Source organism: Equus przewalskii, chromosome 16 (genome assembly GCF_037783145.1).
Source record: "Equus przewalskii isolate Varuska chromosome 16, EquPr2, whole genome shotgun sequence".
Taxonomy (NCBI): Eukaryota; Metazoa; Chordata; class Mammalia; order Perissodactyla; family Equidae; genus Equus; species Equus przewalskii.
In genome coordinates, this window is record NC_091846.1 from 65,647,191 (window position 1) to 65,670,722 (window position 23,532).

At 34.5% G+C, this 23,532-nt stretch overlaps 1 protein-coding gene across 3 annotated transcripts in view; it reads right to left on the bottom strand.

The window, feature by feature from the left end:
- Positions 1 to 23,532, bottom strand: part of UGGT2 (UDP-glucose glycoprotein glucosyltransferase 2) — a 184,716-nt gene that overhangs the window by 56,659 nt on the left and 104,525 nt on the right. For all 3 annotated transcript variants that reach the window (XM_070579077.1, XM_070579078.1, XM_070579079.1), the window contains exons 21-24: positions 16,817 to 17,023; positions 12,477 to 12,608; positions 7,464 to 7,588; positions 2,082 to 2,177 (exon numbers count right to left, since the gene is read on the bottom strand). In XM_070579077.1, coding sequence (XP_070435178.1) covers positions 2,082 to 2,177; positions 7,464 to 7,588; positions 12,477 to 12,608; positions 16,817 to 17,023 — 560 coding nt within the window. The remainder of the gene's footprint in view (positions 1 to 2,081; positions 2,178 to 7,463; positions 7,589 to 12,476; positions 12,609 to 16,816; positions 17,024 to 23,532) is intronic.

Here is a 23,532-nt window from a genome sequence, read left to right on the forward strand (position 1 = left end):
TTTTCAGGTTCAATCTTATTTCTCTTATTTTCACGTTGTGAGAGAAACCTCACTATTTGTGTAACAAATATGCAAAACAACTAGCTACAATGCATTAAATATCTACTATATTCAAGGCAGGAGACCTTCAACTCACAAAAACCCTGAAGGGTAGGGATCATCATCTATATTTTACAGACTAAAAAACTGAGGCTAAGAGAGGGAGCTAGATAAGTGGTAGATTAGGATTCAAATATTAGGGTTTTTTGACAAAAAAGCTCATGCTGTGCCACGCGACCAAAGTTGATCTAGATAAATATATCATACCAACATGTGTAAACACACAGAAAACAAAAGTTAAATGCTTAAATTATATACATGAACTCAGAAAATTGTGGATTACTGACTTTGCGTGTTAAAAAGAAGCAGGCATTAGACGAGTTATGTATCATTGCATAAACATAGATATAAACCAATACATACATACTACATATCCATTTACAATAATGCCCCAGAAATAAACAGAAAACACTGGAGACTTGTAAACCACTGTCACAAAGTTACATCATATCCTTCCCTCTGTGGAAAATAAGGCAGGAGGCTTCAAAGCAGCAGGACACATTGACTGATGTGAAAGCTAGAGAAAGAAAGCAGAGACTACACCACCACAAACTATAAAAGATCAAACGTTTTAGACGTTTCATGTGGGAGTAAATCATTCCAAACACATCAAAATTCCTAAGTATAATTTAATGGAATGGTAAAGTGACTAATGTTTACAATGATAGTTTTGAATATTCTGTGTTAAATTACTTCAGCACATGGTATTTAAGAGATCAAAAACGTTTCCAAAAAGAATTCTATTAAACGTGTTTAAAATACTTAATTAAAAGTATTGAATCTCAGTTATCTGAAAAAAAAGAAAATGAAGACTTCCTTCTCAACAGTGCTAGATAATTTCTTTAAAAAGTAATTTTCCCTGAGAATGATAACACTACACACGTGTGAACAGATCTCAGCAGAAAGCTTTCACAGCTGGAGCACATCGCATCTTCTAACAGTAAATGTGAGCAACGTAAGATTGCATCCACCACAAAACCAGAAAACTGACAAGGAGGTGCAGCCGTTTTAAGTTTGTGTTAAAGTAATTTGTCTCAATTTAGTTTATAGGAGAAGTGATTACAAAAATATTATAAGATAAAATACGTCTGTCGTTTGGTTACATAACGTCTAACTTATTTTTCCCCCAATTTTAAGTGGTGCTTAATTCAAAACAAAGGTTCCTTTCTGGGGACACAGATAATTGCATGTTTGTAGACAGAGCTTAATGAAATTTATTTCAAATATCTTAGAGGACTTGTATACAGTGAAATTATAAACTAGTTTATAATTCTAAAACTATTTCTCTGATGGCTGTCTTCAGAAACCTAATTTTTGTGAAATAAACTTTTAACCAAAAAAGTCTTCCATGGATAAATAAGTTACGCAACTACTAAATTAACCAAAAATAAACTTTTCTTGTGTTTTCTTTTAGTTACACCACATCTCATAAACCGTTAATACGTTGATACACACTGACAACCTGCCCCCTCCCCCGCCCAAGGACGCAGTGTTCTCTAAACTTCGTTAACCAGAGAACAGTTTTTCTCTCAGAATATATCTGTCAACATCTCAGAGTAGTGTTCCACAGAATACATTTTGGGACATGCTATATTTGGGACATGTCTACATTTTATCAATCAGAATTCTTTAGTAACTGAGTCTTTTATACATTGAGAATATAGAGATATTATCATTTATAACGATTATTCCAAGTTAGTGCAAAAATTCCAAATAGTCTTGAGCATGAAAGAAAGATAAGAATAAGACAAATCATATTAGGTATAACTTACTTGAAACTTCATATCCTATATATACCATTCCTTTATTTTCTAGAATATACAATTAACTGGAATTTCTTTCCCTAATCTCGTCAAATACTTTATTCTCTAACACAGAACTTTTAATTCTACTTTCAAAGCTGCTATATTATGACTACAAATGGAAACCGTAATTGAGTACAGGATGCAATGACAGAAAACACAGCACTATTACATTCTTACCTGTGACTCTCTTTCAGAAATGTGACATCATACCGAGATGCATGTGTAGGCAAAGAGGAAACAAGGGCGTCAACTTTCATAATGAGGTCATTCATGCTAGATAAACAAGATCAACAATATATGAGCATTTCGGGAAGAGAAAGATCCATATTATATGTCATGATTAGTGCCTCAAGAAAGGGGACTTTAGTATAAAATATTTCCAATAGACAAACTTTAGATAAATGATTTTTCTTCCACACTTGTCAGTAAGTAGAATTTGTCAGTTCAAAGCAAGATGATTGTTGCTTTTAAAATCATCCTACTTTCTCTTATCATTGATATGATCTTTAAACGCTTATATTGATAAGTCGTATTCTCAACAGTGTCTATAAGAATATGGTGAATCATTCCATTCAAATCAATACTTGCTGAGTGCTGGTTATGTGTTCAAGCATTGGGGCCCATGTCATGTAGGAAAGAAAGGCAGAAAGAAGAAAAAGTAAATAATAGGGTATTTACTTTCAAAAAATTTTTAATATAGTTAAGAAGCCCAGATTTCTATGGTTTCAAATTAGTTTGAAAACTAATTAAGGTTGCACAAAATAAATACCTAGATTAAATGTAACCAAATTCGAAAATCCATGACAGAGAAAATGTATTATATGTTGAATGATACACTGGGACAGAAAAATGTTGGCTGAACTTTAAGGAAGGCTTACTTAAAAAAAAACAAAAGAAAGAAAAGATTGGCAACTCCATTTAATAAACAAAGAAATTTAGATTCAAAGTGGCTGAGACCCTTGTATCTTTCTAGTATATCATCTTTCACTGAACTGTAAAGTTCTGAAATGTAGGACTTTGTATTATTTCTATTTGTAATACCTACCATACCTTTCACAGAGCATTGCATTTAATGGCCACTTAATAAACACATCAAATGAATTAATTAATCAAAACCATAATCTCTATTCACATACTCTTTCAAAGATATTTACTTATGAGCCACATAATCCCTAATATGTAAAACTGGAGGAAATATTTATGGTCAACATGCTCTCCACACTTCTTAAACTGGGCTGACTGCTCAAAGTAGTATGTATGGACCAACAGGAGGGGAAACGGAGAAAAGGACAATCTTTGAGACTGAAACAACTTTTTCTTAGAGTCTCTGCTGAATTTTCAGCTATCCAGGTCAGTTTTTTTCTTTCTGAAAAGTACTCTGAATTAAAGAGGGAAAAGAGCACCTGAAATGCAGCACCTACTGCTTGAGAACTGGAGACATCTCTCAGAGCACAGCAAGTAGTAATCACTCCATTAGAAGTAGATTTTCTGTGCTCCTCGGGATAGTGGTTCCAAGGATTCTGTTTTTTGTGTGTGTGTGAGGAAGATTGGCTCTGAGCTAACATCTGTGCCAATCTTCCTCTACTTTATGTGGGACACCACCACAGCATTGCTTGACAAGCAGTGCTAGGTCTGCACCCAGGCTCCAAACCTGCAAAGCCCAGGCCACTAACATGAACTTAACCACTATGCCACTGTGCCAGTCCCTCCAAGGATTCTGTTTTTGGCATTCAGAGTTCTGCCTTCCTAGTTAACTAACTCTTGAAAAACATAATAAGGATGCATACTTTTAATACATGTTCAGATTTAAGTGAATATTAATGTATTCTAATTACAACATAACTTGCTTAGTATTATTTGCGTGCATGCAACAAGTTAAGACAACTAGAGGGGAGGTGGTTATGGTTTAACATTCTTGGTTTTCTTATTTGGTGGTAGTTTTGGTTTGAAATGCAGCTTTAAAAGTGGCTAAAATAGCTTCCTGAACCTTCTTAAAACTACGATTATAATTTTTACCAAACAAGGTTAAAAAAATTACCTCTGAAATATTAGCATATTTATAAAATTCAACAAATAATTACTGAATTATAGGCTTTTCAACATATACTAGACCTAAATTATTTAATTATAAAATCATAACTTTTTTTGCTTTTGAAAGTTTTCTTTAGTTTTATTCCATTTGAAAATAACGTGGATATTATCTCTTCACTGCAGAAAAACCCTTAGTTTACTACTTCACAAACATTTATAATTTTCTATTAACATAATTTACTAAATGATGAATTTTTAAGAAATATCACTTCCTAAATGATACATTAAGTAAGACATAGTTTCATCTGGATCAGAATTCTGTAGTCAAGACTAAAAATCAGAACTTTTAGTTCTGGCAAGATAACCACCCCCAAGGCACAGCCGTATGCTGTGAGATGCATGGATACATTAAAAGTAGAGGACAGAAAAAGGTATAACAGAAAAATATTAACCAAAAAGGACGTTGATGTGGCTATCAGACCCCATACACTGTAAGATAAAATCATTATTAGGAAAAGAGTAATTTATATTATAATGAAAGGAATAATTCACTAGAAAGATAATTTTGAAACGGTATATGTAACGACATATAGCTCAAAATATTTAAAACAAAAATTGAAAAAACTACAAGAATTAAATGATAAACCCAGAATCCCAGTGGTGTTTAACAAACTTCTCTTAGTAACTGACAGACAAAACAAAGAAAAATTCAGTATTTCTATGATCTGAAAAAAAATAACACATTCAATCTGATAGACATATATAAAATCTTCCACACAATTAGAGAATGTCTTTAAAAAAAATAAGTATGCAATGATAAAAATTAACCCTGTCTCACAAAATTAAGAGAAATAAATACCAAATAACTTATCCATGTTCTCTAATCATAGTTCAAAATAAACTGGAAATCAATTACACAGTGTGCCATTTAAAATTTTCAAAACACACTTTATTCATTTATTTATTCAATAAATATTTACTGAGTGCCTAATAAGATCTAGGCACAATTCTATGCACAGGAGATTAAAAAAGACAAAAAAAATAGACAAAGAACTTGCCTTCATGAAGCCAACATTCTAAATATTTCAAATACTTTAAAAAATAAAAAAAATTTAAAAAAATCAAAACAGAAATTTGAAAATATTTAGCACTGAATCATTACAAAATAATTATATTTTACAACTTCTGGGATCCAGCTAAATAAGTGTTTAGAAAGAAATTTCAAGCCTGTAATTTAAAAGGATGAAAGGAAAAAAATGTGATATTAATAAGATAATCCAACTTGAGAAGTTTATAAAAAAGAACAGATTAAAAAGAAATAATGAACTGAAATTGATAAAAACAAACAAAAAACAATTAAGAGCCTGTCATGTCCTAAATCTACATATATGAAAAGAGTAGTAAAACAGATATATCCCTCACTAAATTGAGCAAACTAAAACAAGAGAAAGGCCAACATAGATGAGACAGTTAAACACTGGAACTTAAGGAACAAAGCTGTTATAAGTCACAAATGACATGAGTGTCTTACATTAGACAAAATGTTACAAAAGATAAGATAGTCCAGCAAGGGACATCAACACAGAAACTTAATACTGTTCCTATAATTTAGCAATAAATGATTTGAAAATGTAATCTAAAATACACCATTTACAATATGAGCTAAAAAGTATAAAGTACTAGGGAATAAATCTAAAAACACGTGCAAGATTTCATGAGAAAAATGGAAGCTTCACTGAAGGATCTAAAAGGAACACTAAATAAGTCTGCCTGTCTGTCTAACTACCTATCTACCTACCTAGTCTCATATATATATTTAAATATAAATTATATACCATATATATCAGTTATATATGATTTACATATTTTAAATATATATTATATATACATTTAGATAGCTACATATAAATAATATATGTATATATTTAATGGTTGGGATGATTTAATATTATATAAAGGTGGCAATTCTCAAACTAACCTATCAATTCAAAGAGATTCCCATAAAAATTTCAGCAGTTTTTTTTGTAGAACTTTTTATACTGACCCTAAGCATATTTATATGGAAAAGCAAGTAGCAAAAGACAGTCAAGACAATTTTGAAGAAGAGGAAGTAGGGGGAGTTTTCACTATCTGACATCCAAGTTGATTATGAAGCTGTAGTAACTGCGGGGGGACTGGCATAAGGCAGATACCAGCAGCACGGTGTAAAGATCCAAGAAGAATTAAAGATATAAATCAGAAAAAAAGCAGAACTGTAAAACTTTTAGAAGAAAATAAAGGAGAATATCTTTATGAACTCAGACTAAGGAAAATTCTTATTCATCCTACACCCACACACACACAAACTCCCTCACTTACATAGTCGTAGACAAACTACAAAGGGAAAACCCTGATAATACATCGACAGTAAAATAAAAAACTTCTATGCACGTGGTAAAAAGACAATGAAAAAGTAAACCGCCAAGCCACAAACTGGAATATTATATTTTTAGCACATATAATAGATAAAGATTAGTATACAGAATCATAGAAAATACATTTACAAATCACTAAAAGAAGAAAATAATCCAACAGATAACTAAGCAAAAGATATGAACAGGTATTTTACAGAGGAGCAAACATGAATGAAAATAATCACATGAAAAGATACTCAACTTTACTAGAAGTCAAGGAAATGCAAATAAAACAAGATACAATTTCACATCCCATCAAACAGGAAAATTAATAAGGCAGATAACACCAAGTATTGGTGAGGACTTGGGGAAACAGTAACTCTTATACATTTCTGATGGGAGTGTTAATTGTTGCAACTACTTTAAAGGACAGAATTTAGCAATATCTGGTAGAGTCGAAGATACACATACTCTACAATCCAGTTAACAACACTCTTCTACTCTAGAGAAACCTACACTGCAAAAGGAGACCTTTAAAAGCAGGTTCATTATAGCATTTCTCTAACAGTAAAAAACTAAAGCCAAGTTAACTGTACCTCAGTAATGGATGTATAAAGGAGCCGCAGTATACTCACAAGATGAAAGACTCAAATGGAATTAAAATGAGTAAGCTAGCTCTATACACATGAACATGGATAAAGCTCCTATGGTAGCAGACTGCAAAAGGAGCCTTCAGTATAATATAGCATTTCTCTAAAAATGTCAAGGTCTTCAACACAATAAACACTAATAATAGATATTTACACATGAAGCAAAAGTAGAAACACAAATATGGGAATCATGCACACAAAGTTTAGGAAAATGGTTACCTCTTGGGGAAGGAGGAGAATGGGATGGGTGGGTAAGAAATAAAGAGACAGGCAGATCCAAGGCAAATAAAACAAAATATTAACATCTACAGTTTGGTGGTGGTGAGTAAATGGGGATCATTTATTATTTCTCTATATTCTCTATATGTCTTTTATTATATCTTTACTTGTGTACATATTTGAAACATTTTCTCATCTTAAAAAGAAAAAATAGGATGTGAAATACCAAACCCCAAAATGAATTGCTCTTAGATTTAAATACTTACTTCTTTGATTTGATTTCCATATTTTCAACAATGCCTTTAATTTTCTCTACTAAATTAGTAAATGTTATCTTTTCCAACAAGTAAAAGTCTTCCGCATGGAAATTTTCATCTATAGGTCCTAAGAACTTAAAATAAAAGCAGTTATATTATTGTGCATCTTCTAGACAATATCAGTCTGAGACAAATATTTTCTCATCAAATAGATATTTCTTTAAGCAAAAGTTGATTAAACAGGTGGCGGCTATTAATCTCATCATTTACTAAATCTACTAGGAAACAAAGAAGAGAAAAATATTTCCTCACTTTGATATTACAAATAACATTTACATAAATACCAAAACTAAACTGACAAAATTAAAAAGCAGCAAATTATTTTCATTTGAAAGTTTTACTTTGAAACATAATTCTTCCAGAAACCTAAGGCTTTTCATTCTAAAGTAAATTATGAAAGCAACTGTCTATACTTTGTAAATCTTTTAATTTCAATTTTCTATTCATCTGTAAATGTAGTCTACACTATGTAGATATGAATTAACACATAAGCAAGGGATAAAAGAGCAAAAACCGAGAGACAAATCAGATAATTATAATACCAACCAATCTTCGTCTAACTGATGTTGTCTAGTGGTTTGGAGCACAGCACGTTCACACAGTTTAGCTTTACTCCAGTAACTACAGACGGGGAGGTTGTCACAGTCAGTGTCCACATCTAATTTCTCAGGATGGCTATCCCATCACAACCACCACCAACTCCACTACTATTAGCACTTTCTGAGGAAGCTGATACACGCAATCACCATAATCTCATGAACACAAGCCCTGAGGTAGAAGGTGAGCCTGACACAGTCTTATGTGCTAAACAATTAATAACAAACAATTGGAAAACGCGTCAGCTAGAATATTTTTTTTCTTGGTAAAAAGAACAGAGTGAAATGGCTGCAGCAGATTTTCTCACTTCCCCTTCATCTACTTCTGCAATTAATATTTTCTAAAAATTAATGAAGTATAGTTCCTGGATCTTTGTCATTTGCTCATATCAAAGAGGCTATTAGCTGGGACGTTGGCCTTACAGCTAAACAAACACCATGTTTACCCTTAAACATAAGACACGGGCTTTTAAAAATGCAAAACTAGGCACTATAAAATGAAAAGTACATAAATATTTCATTGCCTTAAGATTTGATATTTTTAAAGAAATTTTTTTTGGTTGGCATTTGTTTTTTAGTTTTTAAGGTAACTTTGAAAGCACTTTCAAGGTTATATTTTTAAGACTACGAACAGGAGAGGCCTGGAAAATAGTTGAATTTAAATATATCATCTCTAGTGACTTAAGCAGTTTTGTTAATAACTCAGAATAAGGAAATATGAAATTATTTTCCTAAGGGATTAACAAGATTGTCTATCTTTATCAATTAAATTCACCAGAGAACCAGCTCTATTTCACCTTTCTAAGTACAGTCTCAAATAGTTAGGAGAAAATTGATTCTGTTGTGTCTTAGCTCTTCTACTTAAAGTTGAATATAATATTTGTAATAAAGTAATTTAAATAGTATCAAATCACATAATGTCTGAGTTGGGAAAAGGAACATTTAACTTCAAAATCATGTAATAGTAAAATAAAACCTATCTGGAGCTTAAATCTTCTTTATAACATTTTGGAGATGTGATTTTTCAGTTATACAGAATAACTGCTGTAACAGAAATGCATTACCTCCTCTGACAGCTCATTAAAATTTTAGAAGCCTCTGTTAGAGGGTTCATCCACATCCTGAGTAGAAAAGCTCTCTTCACTCACAGAAGTTCAGTCAACTGGCCTTGATAACATACTGACCTTCACCAAGAGTAACACAATCAAGTCTACAAATCTGCCCACTATTTCCCATGAAAGCCTTCAAATACTTAAAGAGAAAATAGGAGTTAAGTATATTTAATCTCTCTGACAACTCTGTGAAAGACACTGTTACTACTCCCATTGTCCAAATGAAGAAACCAAGTCTCAGAGAGGTCACATAATTAATGGTGCACCTGAATCTGAATCTAGGTTTGTCTGGCTGAATCAAAAAAGGCCATGCTTGTTTCCCTAGCTTCTGCTACCCGCTGTCTTCCAGCAGTTTGTAAATAGGCAGTGTGATAAAAATAAATTTACTATAATTACAGCAACAGCATTATTTAGGGTTTTAATATTAAAACGCATAAAGTTTTAATTCTTCAGCATCTCAGTAAGAAAGTATGAGATAATCACTGCACCCCAGTTTTGATCATTTATAAGCAATTTTAACTTTGACTATGTTCCAATTCTAACATAAATGTTGGGACAGGTTCAAATGAAGATTGATTCTAAAATGCCAGAATTATTTCAAGCATTAAACTAGTTGGTTCAGAGCGATAACTAACTGCTCCAATTGCTGTGATTATTGTGCTTTACAGCATTACAATGAGAGAGTAATACATTAGGTATTACATTATAGCTCATAAACCACAGTACTTATTTTTGGCTACATTGTACTCTACTCAAATCACAGTTCTACAAATAAAAGGATAATCAAAATTACAATTTTCTAGTAATCAACACAAAAATTCAACATAATTTCATTTAATACTATCTCTAGCTCCAACCTCTTCCCTGAATTCAACTCCTATGTTCAATTGCTGATCAACAAGTCTGCTTGGAGGTCCAGAGCTGAACACTGAACTCTTAATATGTCCAGAACTGAATTCTCTCTTTCCCTTCCCAGTCTCCCTGAACAACCCCACTCCTCCTGCAGTCTTCCTCACTTTATACAGGGAACTCCATTCTGCTAGTTACACAGTTGTCTCATATCCCACATCAAGTGTGTCAGCAATTCCTGTTCACTCTGCCTCCAAAACATATCCCACGTCCACTTCTCACTACTTCCGCTAACACCATTCTGGTCTAAGCCACCATCACTCTCTCTTCAAACTGGTTTCCTGAGCCTCTACAGTCTATTCTCAATGTAACAGCCACCAGCGATCCAAACAAAACATGTCAATTCCCTGCCCAGAACTGTAAGCTTCATGACTCGTTCATTCACTGCCTATACAACCCTACAGGATCTGGCCTCCAGCCACTTCTCTGGACTTCTCTCCTAACTATTCTCCTGCACGCCTGCTACTCCTAGAACACACAGACATGATCTCATCTCAGGACCTTTGCACTCACTGTTCCCTCTACCTACAACATTCCTCTTTCAGATATTCAACACAGCTTGCTCCCTCACCTCCTTTGGTTCTCTGTCCAAATGATACCTTATCAGTAAAGATGCTGTTTATGATCTGTCTCTGCTCACCAAAATGTAAACTCTATGAAAACATGTTTGTTCACTACTGTACTCAGAACCTAGAAGAACGTTTGGTTCAAGCAGGTGAGAAATTAACATTTGAATATGTTTGTCAATTTCAAGGAAAATGAGAAAGAAACAGTTCTAGGAGAAATAAGATGAATATAACTATAACTAATATTTGTTGTCACTAATATTGACAATATATGAATATATTAAACAATGACAAAGAAAACATAAGGTAGCTTTTCCATAATGTATAACCAAGAGGCAAGGTACTAGATACAGTTGGTGTAATTTTTTACCTCTTTATCTCTTAAACTGCCTGACAGAGCCAGAGGTAGCCACATACTTTAAAACTATCCTAAAAAGCTATATTTCCTCCCAAAGAAACTGTTAAAGAGAAAAAGCAATGCTATTTCTGGGCTTCCACATAGCTCACTATCAAAATTTACTAATACTTTATATTATTGTAATAATAAATGGCAACCATTGTTATCAAGTTGTAAAATAGCACTGTACACAGATAAACCTGAGTCTAACTGACTAGCAGCTAACACAATTAGTCAGCTCAAAAACTGTTTCACGGAAGCAGATATACTTGATCTGTGGTGGCTGGGGGATATGAGTCCCTCACTATTCTCCAACTCCTATTATCTACAGATTCAGATAAGAAAGAATAAATAAGCATAATTTTAAGGGGATAATGATATGGAAATAAAACACATAGGTGAATAGAGCCCATAAAAATATAGAAAACAAAGAGCACATTGAGGGGGTATTTGAGCTCTGAAGATGATCTGGGGATATATAATTTGATAGTGCAAGCAGAGATGTGTCAAATACTTTGCATTAATTGATTTCCTAATAAATCTAAGCATCAGATTGAATTTTTTTAAACTTAAATCATTCCTAAGAAATAAAATCAGACTATCATATTCAAAAAATATTAATAAGTAGACATTATCCACTAATTTTGCATGTATATAATAAAGACTCTTTAATCAGAAGAATGTGATATACTACAAGAAAAAAGTGTGATAGAAAATTACATATACACAGTAGGATTACAATTGTGTATTTAAAAAAACAGAAATAGTTATGTAGGGTAGAAAAAATGGTTAGAAGGTCAAACAATAAGCTCTTAATAAATTTTATTAGGATAGTGGGAGTAAGAGTGACTTAAGTGTGATTTTTTAAGACTGATTTTTTAAATCTTATAGATTTTTAAAGATTACATTAATAAACACTACTTCATACTTCAAAACTTATAAAAGTATTGTATTGTTATTTAACTTAATCATATTGTTATTTAACATAATCAATTGTAGAGGAAAGCCACAAGAGAAAGATGTCACAATATACTTTCTACACCTACTACAACAGTGGATCTCAATCACAATGTTGTCATGTGTACCAAGTGGTTTATTCTAGTACTTATATTAGAACAAAATAAAAGTCACCCCCACAAGAACATTCTTCCTTACCTGCATTCAACATTGTCACCAACGGGGGAAAGGGAGAAGTAAGAGGCAGTGTGCCGTGGACTGGACATCTCAGCGCCATGTTATTGATGCTGAGGCCTGTCTGGTGTGTCTAGCACGTGAGCACTGTCCTCCCCATGTGCTGCATCAGGTGTGTTGTGACAGAAAAGTCTGAGACCTCTGTAGCACAGTGTCACTGAGAAAAGTGAACAACGGCTTTTCCTACTTACTTTCCCATTGCTGACAACACCTAACTCTCCAGGACGCAATTTGAGTACGTCTTGACAGAACAACTGGTGAGTTCGGAAAATATTCACTCCAACGGTATTATATTTTTTCTCAAAAGCATTCTTCTCCATCCCCTAAAGCATAAGAATGATGAAACTTATATGAGAACAGTAAACATATTAAATCATTTTCCTAACAATGCCTACTTTAATATATTAGTATAAAATTTAAAATTATACTAAACTATGATTTTAAAAAGCACTTTCTTCTGAAACTACCCTTAAAAAAAAAAGAATCTTCCTTTACCAAGTCAATTACAATATTTGTAAATCTTGTTACAAGTAGCTACAGTTTGTAATTCAGCCTTTGAGAATTTGAGTTGGATTATTGATTAGTAAAATGCTAAGGAACATCAACTTAAATAAAATTTAACATTAGAGAAATGAAGTGTTTATTAAATTCTGAACTCAGTACCCCCATTTTGATGCAATCAATAAAAAACAGTGTTTAAAATAGAAATACCTTATCTCACCCCATTATACCAATCCCACAAAACTATTTTAGTAACAGCACATTTAATTTCTGAAATAGAAAAGTAACCCTTGGTCAGAGTCAAAAAAATATGGACATCCACAAAAAATAAACCACGAATAGGTTCTTTACACCTTCATGCTAAGACGCAGTTCTCTATATGAGCCATTATCAAACTTTAATGTGCATACACATCACTTGGATGCCTTGTTAAAATGCAGGTTCTATTTGAGTAGATCCAGGGCGAGGACTTAAATTCTGAATTTCTGACAAGTTCCCAGGCACTCTTGTGACGATAGCAATGTTCCCCTGCACTGTCCAATATCGTAGCCACAGCCACAGATGGTTATTGAGCGCTTGAAATGGGCTAGTATGACAGAAGAACTGAATTTAAAATTTAAGTTTAAAATAGCCACACGTAGCCCGTACAGTGCAGCCTAGATGCTCCTTACTTCCAGAATCTCCACCTCCATCGTCTCCTTGATCACAAGCTCCTGCACTCCCAGCTCACTCATTCCATTGTCATCAGACCAACTGCTACTCAACCCCTCAGTCCACAGACCCTGCCACTTAGGTACTGTCCTTGATAGTTGTCTTATTGTGATTTTCCTCCTAACCGAGTTATACCCCAGAATCCTTGACTACAACAAAACCTTCCATGCAGTTCCCCTGAACGCTCCCCCTTAGCCATATTGACATGGCAAAACCCCAACTCTGGTTAAAGACAACTCTGCTTTCTCTGGACAACTGGATCCAAACAGTGTTAACACAGCTGGAGAAAAACATGCAACCAACGCTGTTCTCACTTTCAATTACGGTCATTAACCTCATGTGGGCTCTCGGAAATCTTCCCACACTACATACTCAATTCACTTTTTCACTGTCAGAATAATAGAAAAATATTTGACATTTTCTCCTCTTTCCTCAAACCTCTATTAACTAACGTCTGCTCCCTCTAATATTGAACTAATTACCTGACTTTTTTGAAAATGAAAGCAATCAGAAGAGAAGTACTTCATCTTGCCACCACCAAATAAATCTGCCCTTCTGCATCTGTACCCTTATATTCTGCCTTTCTCCTGGTTAAAATGGGTCCTGTTCTTAAGACCAACACTGAACACTTGTGTACTGGATCCCAGCACTTCTCATCCACTCAAGAACTTTGCTCTCCTCTCTCTATATCATCCTTTCTCATTGTTTGGATGGATTGTTTCCATTAGCATGCACGAAAGTGACATTTCTCAAATTTAGAAATCCTTCCTTGACCACAAACTCCATTCTAATAGCTACAGAATGTTTCTCTGTTCCCCATATAAAAAAGTTCCTGGGGGCCGGCCTGTTGGCATAGTGATTAAGTTCGCATGCTCTGCTTTGGTGGCCCAGGGTTCGCAAGTTCAGATTCCAGTTGCCGACCTAGCACTGCTTGTCAAGCCATGCTGTGGTGGTATCCCACGTAGAAAATAGAGGAAGATCGGCACAGATGTGAGCTCAGCAAAAATCTTCCTCACACATGCGCACACAAAAAAGTTCCTTTAAAGAGCTACCTATACTCATTGTCTCTATTTCCTGATTTCACATTTTCTCTTGAATCTAACTCACTTTTACATGTACCACTCCACTGAAACTGTTCCTATCAAAGCCACCAATGACCACTTTAACAAATAAAATGGGCAATTATGAAGCCTAATTTCAGCAACATCTGGCACAGGTGATCATCCTCTCCTTGAAATACTTTCTCCAACTGGCTTCCAGGATATTATACTCTCCTGGTGATCTTCTTAACTCACTGGCTGTTCCATCTGTCTCCTTTACTGGATTATCCTTTTCTTGTGTACCTACTTGGTAGAATGTACTAGGGCTCTGTTTTCAGTCCCTCTGTTTTCTACCCCTTCACTCACTTCTGAGGTGTCTCATCCAGTTTCTTAGCTTTAAATTACATATAATGCTGATGAGTCTTAAATTGACTCTCAAAAAGATATTATAACCCTCCTTTGATTTCTACATTCATTTACTTGGCAACTCAACATTTCCACTTGAACGTCCAACAGGCATCTCTAACTTAACACATACAAAACTTAACTCAATCATCTGTGTGTCCAAGTCTCTTCATCTAGACTTCCCCAACTCAAAAAAAGACACCACCATTAATTTTAGCTGTTCTAACCAAAATCCTGTATTACCCTCACATCACATACAAATTAGCTCATTCTGCTGACCCAAGTTGTAATAAATACTATGTATCAACCATCTGACCAACTCTCCCACTACTCTCTAGTCCAAGCCACTATTGTTTCTTGCCTAGATTACTACAATAGCACCCTAATTGCTCACCCTATTTCCACTCTTTTCTACTTACTATCAAATCTTGACATGGCATCCAGAGTTATCTTTTTGTTGTTGTTGTTGTTGAGGAAGATTTGCCCTAAGCTAACATCTGTTGCCAATCTTCCTTTCTTTTTTGACTTGAGGAAGATTTGTCCTGAGCTAACATCCGTGCAAATCCTCCTCTATTTTGTATGTAGGTCACTGCCATAGCATGGCCACCTCTGAGTGGTATAGGTCTGCACCCAGGAATTGAACCTGGGCTGGTGAAGCAGAGCACGCTGAACCTAACCCTAGGCCATGGGGCCGGCGCCCAGAGTCATCTTTTTAAAGATTATTCACCGCTTCAAGATTCCTCAATGGCTTCCCATTATACTCAGAAAAAAAATTCAATTCCTTACCATGGCCTACAAGTGCTTGAAATATCTGGAGTTATGTCTCTGCCCTCATCTCCTAGTACTCTCCACATCACCCTACTTTGGTCATAACGGTCTGCCTATACCTCAAACCTGGCAAGAAGTCTCTGCATCAGGCCTCTAGACGTGCTGTGTTCCTGGACCTGGTAAGATCTTCTTACAGACTTCCCGTGACTTGATTTCTCGTTTCACTCAGAGCTCTGCTCAAACGTAAGCTCTCTAGAAATGCCTTCCCCAACTACTCAAGCAAAAGGGCATCCCTCAAACTATCAACCTTCTTACGTTTCTTTATATTTTTCCAATATCACTTACTTTGTCTGTCTTTCCCACTACAACATAAACTCCACAAGAGCAGACACTCTATCTGCCTTGTTCACAAGTATCTTTATTGTCTAGTAGACAATCAGTATTTTTTTTTTTTAAACAATTTTTTTTTTTAAGATTTTATTTTTTTCCTTTTTCTCACCAAAGCCTCCCAGTACATAGTTGTATATTCTCCATTGCGGGTCCTTCTAGTTGTGGCAAGTGGGACCCCACCCCAGCGTGGTTCGACGAGCAGTGCCATGTCCGCACCCAGGACTCGAACCAACGAAACACTGGGCCACCTGCAGCAGAGCGCGCGAACTAAACCACTGGGCCACGGGGCCAGCCCCACAATCAGTATTTTTTGAATGGATTGATGAATCTTTCTTCCAGAGGACCATCTTCTATCTTTTGAATTTCCCCCATTCTGGACCCCTTCAAGGAAATACCTGAGGATTATTTACATAATCCTTTAACTCCCAATTCTTCACTTAAGTACACATCCTAACTAAAATGCCATCAGCTCTAAAGGATCATGAAGTAGCGGTTGAAACATATGAAGTTTGATTTGCTAAATGTCTCTATGCAAAGGTGTATCATTTAACATTTATCTTTTCCCATTGTAAAGGAATGTTTATTACCCACCCCCAATTGATTATACTTATTTATTGATGTTTTTCTGTAACATGATATCTCCAAGTACATTTACATACTTTTATTTAAAATATGCAACAGTACTCATTTATTATTTCAAACAAATAGCTACTGACCTCAGTAAGAAATGTTTTAATTTTATCTCCAGAGTAAATAGCTGCAGCAGTTTCTTCCTTTGCCAGTTTCCTGAGAAAGTTTCTCAAAAAGCTATTTTTCTGTGTAAGAAAAGCTGCCAAAATTCCTCTAGAAATAGCTGTGTTCTCTTCATTTATTTTTGATGTAGGATTATAAATAACCCCCAACCGACTATGAACACTTGTTTCCTGCAAAACACATTTATAGGTGAAAAAGATCACAATCTTACATACCTTTTCACAGTTGAACCTTCCAATCAAGTTTGTTCACTTTACCATACAGCACCTTTCACTGTCAAGTTGACTGTACTGAATGTGGTACAGCACTGAAATAGTCTAAAAACAATCACTTTAGTAACTCTAATTGCTTCACCTCTTTGCATAACGATTCTTTCGTAATGCAATACTTTGTTTAACCTTTTTCTGTGTACGTGTGTATGTGAAATAACATACATAAAAAATACACAAGACAAAAAAGTAGAGCTCAGTGAATTAACCCATAAAACTAGCACCCAGGTCAAGAAATAGAACATTGCCAGCAAACGAAAGATCTCTCTCATATCCCCTGCCAATTACTACACCTTCTCACTTTTCTAAAGACAACCGCTATCCTGCCATTTATGGTATTAACGTTCTTGCTTTTCCTTATAGCTTACCATCTAAGCTTGCACTGTTAAACATTTAGTGTATTTCGAACTTCATGTAAATGTAATCACACAGTATGTATTCTTTTGTGCTCTTTGCCACTCCACATAATGGTTGTGAGATTCATCACCATTGTTTTCTGTAGCTATACATTTTTTTATGCACTGTACAGAATTCCATGGTATGAATACACTCTCTTTTATCCATTCTATCGATCCCGGACAACTGAATTTTGTACACTTTGGTGGTTTACAAACAGACTATACATACCTTCAACTTTAGAAGATGCTAAAAAGTTTTTCAAAAATAGTTGGATTAGGTTTCACTCCCACTAGCAACATATGAGAGTTCCATCACCCCACAGCCTCATAAACATTTTATTGTCAGACTTTTAAATTTAAATCATTCTGGTAGATATGTAAAGATATCTCATCAGGGTTTAATTTGCTTTTCCTCGTCACTAATGCTATTAAACATCTTTTAACGTGTTCATTGGCCTCTTTTCTGATTTGCCTGTTCAATCTTTTGCCAGTATTATATTGGAGATAATTATCTTTTTATTACTGACTTATAGGGATTTGATTTCTAAGACTTGAGTACTTTTTTGGTTATATGTGTGCAGGTAACTTCTGCCATTCTGTGGCTTGCCATTTATTCACTCAATGGTGTGTTCTGATAAAAAAAAAAAAGTCCTTAATTTTAATGTAGCTGAATTTATTGATATTTTAGTTCATGGCTACTGGGTTTTGTGTTCTGTTTTATGAATCTTTCCCTACTCTGAAGTCATAAATATAATCTATATTATCTTTGAGGAGCTTTATTCTTTTGCTTTTTATGTTTATATCTATAATCCATCTGGAATTGACTGTTGTGTATGATGTGAAAAGGAGAAAGTTTAAACGACCATCCTTACTGCTCTGTAAGGCCAACTTTATCACAAAGCAAGTATAATGTACGCATGGATCTATTTCTGGATTCGCTATTCTTTTTCCATTGCTCTATTTTTCTATCATTGTGCTACTACCAAATTGTCATCAATTATATAGCTTTATAAAAGATCTTAATATTCAGCAGAGCAATTATCCCACCTTTCTCTTCTTTCAGAGTAATTTAGTTATTCTCAGTCCTTGGAATTTCTATATAAACCTGAGAATCAGTTTGACAATTTTCATAAAAAATGTTGAGATTCATATTGGAATTACACTGAAGTTATACATCAATTTTGGGAGAACTGACCTCTGTACAATTTTGAATCTTTCAGTTCATGATTATGGTATATCTCTCCATTCATGCAGGACTTCTGAATTTTCTCTCAATAATATTTTATTGTGTAAAAGGCTTAAATATATTTTATTACATTTATCCCTAGTATTTGATATTTTTGATACTATTGCAAGTGATATCTCTATTTAAAATGCATTTCTTCTTTGTTCCAACTCTTAGAAATAATTCTTGTATACTGACCTATTAATCAGCAACCTGGATAAACTAAAAAATTCATTCTAATAACATATATGTGGATTCATATGTATTTTTTGTATAAACAATTTGGAAGAAATGACCATTTTAATACTTCCTTTTTGATTTTTATGCTGTTTATCCCTTTCTTCACTTATATAGGATTTCTGTATCTCTGTTCATAAATAAGACTGGCTTGTAGTTTTCTATTCTTATATAATGCCCTTTTAGGTATTTGGTTTTCAAGTAGAGCTGGCCTTGTAAAACGAGTTGGGATGTATTGCTTATTTTTCTATTCTCTGGAAAAAATGTGTTAGATTGATGCTTGGGACAGCTTACTAGTAGGATCAGAGAGGTCCAGAGTTTTCTCTAAAATTACAGATTTCATTCCATCAATAGTTAAAAATATGTTCTTCCTACCTCTGCCATGTCCACAGATCTTAAGTAACATGCCCTATTTCAGTCACGGCACAGAATGCTTGGGTCTGCTTCTCCATTTTTCTTGACCAGTTTTACCAGGTGTTTTATCAAGTCTATCAGTCTTTCCAAAGAAAACTTTTGGCTTTGTGGACCTTAATTACTATATGTTTTTATTCTATTTCATTACTTTTTGTTCTTATCATTACCATACCCTTTCCTTTTCTTTGATAGAAGTTTAAGTTACGGTTTTCAAATTTTAAGATTCATGGTTAGATGACTGATTTTTCAGCCTTGGTTTTTTTTTCAGATACATACATATAACACACAGATGGGCACTTGGGTTGCTTCCACATCTTGGCTATAGTGAATAATGCTGCAATGAACATATGGGTGAATAAGTCTCGTTTAATTGTTGATTTCAAGTTCTTTGGATAAATATCCAGTAGTGGGATAGCTGGGTACATGGTATTTCTATTTTTAACTTTTTGAGGAATCTCCATACTGTTTTCCATAGTGGCTGCATCTTTTTGCATTCCTACCAGCAGTGTATGAGGGATCCCTCTTCTCCACATCCTCTCCAACATTTGTTATTTTTTGTCCTGGTGATTACAGCCATTCTAATGGGTGTAAGGTGGTATCTTAGGGTAGTTGTGATATGCATTTCCCTGATGATTAGTGATGCTGAACATCTTTTGATGCGCCTGTTGGCCATCTGTATATCTTCTTTGGAAAAATATCTGTTCATATTCTTTGTCCATTTTTTTATTGCGTTGTTTTCTTGTTGTTGTGTGAGTTCTTTAGATATTATGGAGATTAACCCCTTGTCGGATATATGATTTGCAAATATTTTCTCCCAGTTGGTGGGTTGTCTTTTTGTTTTGATCCTGATTTCTTTTGCCTTGCAGAAGCTCTGTAGTCTGATGAAGTCCTACTTGTTGATTTTTTTTGGTTTCCCTTGCCTGAGTAGGCATGGTATTCGAAAAGACTGTTCTAAGACTGAAGTCAAGGAGTGTGGTGCCTACATTTTCTTCTGAGAGTTTTATGGTTTCAGGTCTTACCTTCAAGTCTTTGATCCATTTTGAGTTAATTTTTGTGTATGGTGAAAGATAACAGTCTACTTTCATTCTTTTGCACATGGCTGCCCAGTTTTCCCAACACCATTTATTGAAGAGACTTTCCTTTTTCCACTGTGTGTTCTTAGCTCCTTTGTAGAGGATTATGTCCATAGATGTGTGGTTTTATTTCTGGGCTTTCAATTCTGTTCCATTAATCTGTATGTCTGTTTTTGTATCAGGACCATGCTGTTTTGATTACTATAGATTTGAAGCATATTTTGAAATCAAGGATTGTGATGCCTCCAGCTTTGTCTTTTTTCTCAGGATTGCTTTAGCTACTCAGGGTCTTTTGTTGCCCCATATGAATTTTAGGATTCTTTGTTCTATTTCCATGCAGAATGTCACTGGAATTCTGATTGGGACTGCAGTGAATCTGTAGATTGCTTTAGGTAATATGGACATTTTAACTATATTTTTTCAATCCATGTGCATGGAATATCTTTCCATTTTTTTATGTCACCATCGATTTCTTTCAACAATGTCTTACAGTTTTCATTGCATAGGTCTTTCACCTTCTTGGTTAAATTTATTCCTAGATATTTTATTGTTTTTGCTGTGATTGTAAATGGGATTGTATTCTTGAGTTCTCTGTTAAGTTCGTTGTTAGAGTATAGAAATGGAACTGATTTTTGTAAGTTTATTTTGTACCCTGCAACTCTGCTGTAGTTGTTGACTATTTCTAATAGTTTTCTGATGGATTCTTTAGGGTTTTCTATATACAAAATTGTGTCATCTGCAAACAGCGAGAGTTTCACTTCTTCCTTGTCTATTTGGACTCCTTTTATTTCTTTTTTTTGCCTAATTGCTCTGGCCAAAACCTCCTGTACTGTGTTGAATAAGAGTGGTGAGAGTGGGTATCCTTCTCTTGTTCCTGTTCTCAGAGGGATGGCTTTTAGTTTTTCCCCATTGAGTATGTGTTGGCTGTAGGTTTGTCATATACAGCCTTTATTACGTTGAGGAACTTTCCTTCTATACTTACTTTATTGAGAGTTTTCATCATAAATGGATGTTGGATCCTGTCAAATGCTTTCTCTGCATTTATTGAGATGATCATGTGGTTCTTATTCCTCATTTTGTTAATGTGGTGTATCACATTTATTGATGTGCAGATGTTGAACCATCCTTGTGTCCCTAGTTTGAATCCCACTTGACCATGGCGTATGATCTTTTCAATGTATTGCTATATTTGGTTTGCCAATATTTTGTTGAGGATTTTTGCATCTATGTTCATCAGCAATATTGATCTGTAATTTCCCTTCGTGTTGTCCTTGTCTGGCTTTGGAATCAGGATGATGTTGGCTTCATAGAATGTGTTAGGAAGTGTCCTGCCTTCCTCAATTTTTTGGAAATTTGAGAAGGATAGGTATCAAATCTTCTTTGAATGTTTGGTAGAATTCTCCAGAGAAGCCGTCTGGTCCTGGACTTTTATTTTTGGGGAGGATTTGATTACTGTTTCAATCTCTTTACTTGTGATTGGTCTATTCAGACTCTCTATTTCTTGGTTCAGTTTTGGGAGGGTGTAAGAGTCTAAGAATTTATCCATTTCTTGTAGATTATCCAATTTGTTGACATATAGTTTTTCATAGTGTTCTTTTATAATCCTTTGTATTTCTGTGGTATCCACTGTAATTTCTCCTCTTTCACTTCCAATTTTTTATTTGGGCCTTCGCTCTTTTTTTCTTAGTGAGTCTGGCTAGGGGGTTGTGAATTTTGTTTATCTTCTCAAACAATCAGCTCTTAGTTTCATTGATCCTTTCTACTGTTCTTCTATTTGATTTCAATTTCATTTATTTCTGCTTTAATTTTTATTATTTCCCTCCTTCTGCTGACTTTGGGCTTTGTTCTTCTTTTTCTAATTCTACTAGGTGTAGCTTAAGATTGCTTATTTGAGATTCTTCTTGTTTGTTAAGGTGGGCCTGTATTGCTATGAATTTTCCTCTTAGGAATGCTTTTGCTGCATCTGATATGAATTGGTATGGAGTATTTTCATTCTCATTTATTTCCAAATATTTTTTGAGTTCTTCTTTAATTTCCTCAGTGATTCACTGGTTATTCAGTAGCATGTTATTTAGTCTCTTAGTGACATGTTTGTCACTTTCCAGCTTTTCTCTTGTAGTTGATTTCCAGTTTCATAGCATTATGGTCAGAAAAGGTACTCAATATGACTCAATCTTCTTAAACTTATTGAGGCTTCCCCTATTTCCCAAAATATGGTCTATCCTTAAGAATTTTCCACGTACAATTGAGAAGAATGTGCATTCTGTTGTTTCTGGATGGTGTGTCCTCTATATATCTATTAAGTTCATCTGGTCTAGTTTTTCATTAAAATCCATTATTTCCTTGTTGACTTTCTGTCTGGATGACCTATCCATTGATGTAACTGGGGTGTTAAGGTCCTCTACTATTATTGTGTTGTTGTTAATATCTTCTTTTAGGTTTATTAGTTGTTGCTTTATGTAGTTTGGTGCTCCTGTGTTGAGTGCATAGGTATTTATGTGTTATGCTTTCTTGGTGGAGTGTCCCTTTGATCATTATATACTGCCCCTCTTTGTCTCTCATTACCTGTTTTGTCTTGAAGTCTACTTTGTCTGATATAAGTATGGCAACACCTGGTCTCTTTTGTTTGCCCTTAGCTTGGAGTATCATCTTCTATCCCTTCACTCTGAGCCTGTGTTTGTCTTTAGAGCTGAGATGTGTTTCCTGGAGGCAGCATATTGTTGGGTCTTGTTTTTTAATCCATCTCGCCACTCTGTGTCTTTTGATTGGAGAATTCAGTCCATTTACATTTAGAGTGATTATTGATGTATGAGGGCTTAATGCTGCCATTTAATTGCTCATTTTCCGGTTCTTCTGCATTTCCCTTGTTTCTTGTCCCATGTATTTTAGACTACTAATTCAGTTTGGTAGTTCTCTATGATGGTTTTCTTAGTTTTATTTTTATTTATCACTTGTGTCTCTGTTCTGATTATTTGTTTAGTGGTTACCGTGAGGTTCCTATAAAAAAATCTCATAGATGAGAGAGCCCATTTTCTGATAGCCTCCTAGTTCCTTAGACTAAGC